General features: G+C 49.4%; 1 protein-coding gene across 1 annotated transcript; it reads right to left on the minus strand.

The window, feature by feature from the left end:
- Positions 1 to 1,546: 1,546 nt before the first annotated feature.
- On the minus strand, positions 1,547 to 2,086 carry LOC122506788. Its single transcript, XM_043619105.1, has one exon. The coding sequence runs from the start codon at positions 2,084 to 2,086 to the stop codon at positions 1,547 to 1,549; it is 540 nt and encodes a 179-aa protein (XP_043475040.1).
- Between the last annotated feature and the right edge of the window lie 1,001 nt (positions 2,087 to 3,087).

A 3,087-nucleotide genomic window follows, 5' to 3' on the forward strand; every position in this document is an offset into this window, starting at 1 on the left:
TCTTACGACAGTTCCGAGGGAGGGTAAAGGGCTCCAAAAGAAGGGTTACGGGTTTTAGTGGATCGGGCTGGTAGTAGGTCGCCAGTTTGTTAAATTTATTATAACATTTATTTATTTTTCTTTTTTTTTATATTTCTTTTGTTTTTTTATCATACCAACCCCACATAACCTTGGAGTGCGGAATCCAAGGTATCTGTAGGCAGATTTCCCAAAAGTCCCTAAGCAAAAAAAAAAAAAATAATAATAATAATAATAATAATAATTTTTTTTTTTTTTTTGCGTGGGAAGTGGAAAATCTGCTATAACCTTGGAGGCCTACTTCCAAGTCAGATACCTGGAGCCCGTACTCCTAGGTTATGTGGGGATGACCGCTCTTGTTCTGGCCGACCCACTAAAAACCACTCCCTTATGAGACATATCTCCCCTGGCGGAACTGCTGTCAAGCTTACATCGCCAGTGGAGGTCTCCTTACCTACTTCCAGATCCAAGTCCTTAACAAGGCGCCAGCTGAAGAGGGAGGAGTTCCAATTAAGGTCTCCTCCGTCTTCCGCGAGCGCCCCGCCGAGCAGCAGTAATTCTCCAGGGTAATCTCGCCCTTCTGTCGTTTTCCTTCCTCCTCATGACTTCGATGACAAAAGTCTCGACTTCTCGCCATGAGTCCGCGCTCTGCAGCATAATTGAAACCATATTCTCGACCGTGACTTCAGTGCCCACGGCCGAAAACATGGATTCCCTAAGTTCTCGCCAGTGCCCGCAGGAAAAAAGCGTGTGCTCCGCGTCGTCAGTGTGCTCTGCTTCGTCGTCACCCGAACCGTTACAGTACACACATTTCGCGTCTGCTTCTATTTTAAACCGATAGAAGTACTGTCCGAAACAACCATGACCCGACATCGCTTGTGTAAGGTAGTAGCCTACTTCACCGTGTTGTCTTTCCAACCATGTGGCGAGGTGGGGAATTAGGCGATGAGTCCATCTACCTTTCAGTTCCCCATCCCATCTCTCCTGCCAACTCAGAACGAGTCTTTTTCTTGACTCTAAGCGGATTAGAGCTTTGAGTCTTTCTCTACGCTCCGGGTTGCCTACTAGATCTTTGGAGAGCTGGAAATTCTCCTGCCTTTCCATCGCCAACAAATCCATTGGCGGTAATCTAGCAAGCACCCGAAGAGCGCAATCAGACACCGTTCTGAAGGCTGACGTTATTCTCCTTGCTGGCTCTCTCTGGGCCGAGAGAAGTCTGTCAGAGATGCTGTGGATCTTAAGGGCTGAAGCCCATACAGGGGCAGCATAAAGCTGCTTTGATTGTTTGGTGCCGGCGAGGCATAGAGTAATTGCACGCTGCAATAATAACTCGCCTCGCCTCACGCACTTTGTCGCCCACAGAAATTGGCTTCGTCATCCAGCCTAGCTCATGTATAGCTCGAGCCTCGGCCAGAGACTCCGCCAACTTCTCCCGATTTAGCCGTCTGAGGTTCCAGGAGGGTCTCTTGTGGCCAACATGCGGCTTGATGTTCCCTCCCCGATTTATCTCAGCGACTATAAACTCTATTTACTGGTGGTCACTCATAGTTGTTTCGTCCAGCACTCCCCACCGCACTATTCTACGGGCCACGCGGGGCGACGCAATTGTCAAATCGATGATAGACCCTGACACCCCGCGCTTGAACGTGAACTCTTGTCCCCGGTTCACCACCACTAAATCGTTTGCTGCGACCATGTCCGAAACCAAGGTTCCCCTCCTGTCTAGACGAGTCTCTCCCCATTCCGGCGACTTACTATTAAAGTCTCCCGCAATGAGGACATCCCCGCCGAAAGCTCTGATGCTTTTTTCAAGAGCCTGAACCTCGGCGTCGAACTTTTTAAGGGGATCGTTTGGAGAGAAGTAGCAGCTGTAAACGCGTACCCCCGCCACCTCCACCCAAACGAAACCCGCGTCGGTCTCCAGAAAGTCACCAATGGTGATGTCCGGGTTACATATTTGGATACCTGATCTCTTGGATGCATCCTCAAACCAGACAGAGGATTCTGGCTTCCTATACTGCTCACTAAAAAGCAGTATATCAGCTCCCCTCTCTCTGGCAGTCTGCATCAAGAGATCTTGCGCGACTTTTCCTTTCCTGAGATTAACCTGGAGAAACCTAAGCTCTGGACTTTAGATCTGTAAGCATCTTCCTGTACACCGGACAGGCCCTGCTCCCTGAAGGATGTTTTGTGTCCTCCATCCCACGATCGGAACAGTCAATGCACTGGGCTGCCCCCTTGCACTGACTCTTCCTGTGGTCGAGACCGCCACACCTCCAGCAAGCCTCCTTTCGGTCCGGCCCACTGCATCCTCCAGCCAGATGGCCGTAATAGAGGCATCTAAAGCACCTCTCTACTTCCACTCTGGCGTGGACTCTGCAGTTGACCCACCCTATTTTTACTCGCCTGGCCTTTAGTAACGACTCCGCTTCCGTTTCGGGGAGCCGTAGAATGGCCTTCTTCGTATTACCATACCGAGCGAAAAGCTGACACGGCAATTCTAAATCCGGCCTGCTAAGTGCACCCCGGACCGCCTCTACAACATCTTGTTGGACTATGGTTTCGTCAAGGTCTAAAATTTCTATCGACCTCATCGAAACCACAGTCCTTACTTCTGCTTTTCCCTGAAGCGCAGCGGTCAAAGCACTGCCGAAACCCAAGACGCCCTGTCCCTTTTTGAGAACCAGAAGGAGATCATTCCTTTTGGTCCTCCGAATCGACAATATCTCCGTCCCCGTATCCTCAGGCCTAACCGCCGCCTTCATTTTACTAATTATGTTCGGATCTTTTGCGGATATCACAATTGCATCCGTCGATTTTTCTTTCTTTTTACGTGAGGGTCGATCGGTCTCATTGTTCGACTCCCCCGTCATTTCTATCAACTTTTCTTCATCCCTTTTCTTTTTTTTCTTTTTCTTCTTTTTTTTGACCTCTTTCCAGGTTTCATTTTCCTAGAGAGAGTTCAATTTCTCCTTTTCTTTGGCAGCAGGCTTGCTGTCCCCTGGGTCCAGCTCGCCTGTTTTGCCCTTCTTTTTCTCAACTTTCTCTGGTGGTGTCCCAGAGGCATCT

This window comes from Leptopilina heterotoma, unplaced genomic scaffold (assembly GCF_015476425.1).
Source record: "Leptopilina heterotoma isolate Lh14 unplaced genomic scaffold, ASM1547642v1 Lhet_430, whole genome shotgun sequence".
Taxonomy (NCBI): Eukaryota; Metazoa; Arthropoda; class Insecta; order Hymenoptera; family Figitidae; genus Leptopilina; species Leptopilina heterotoma.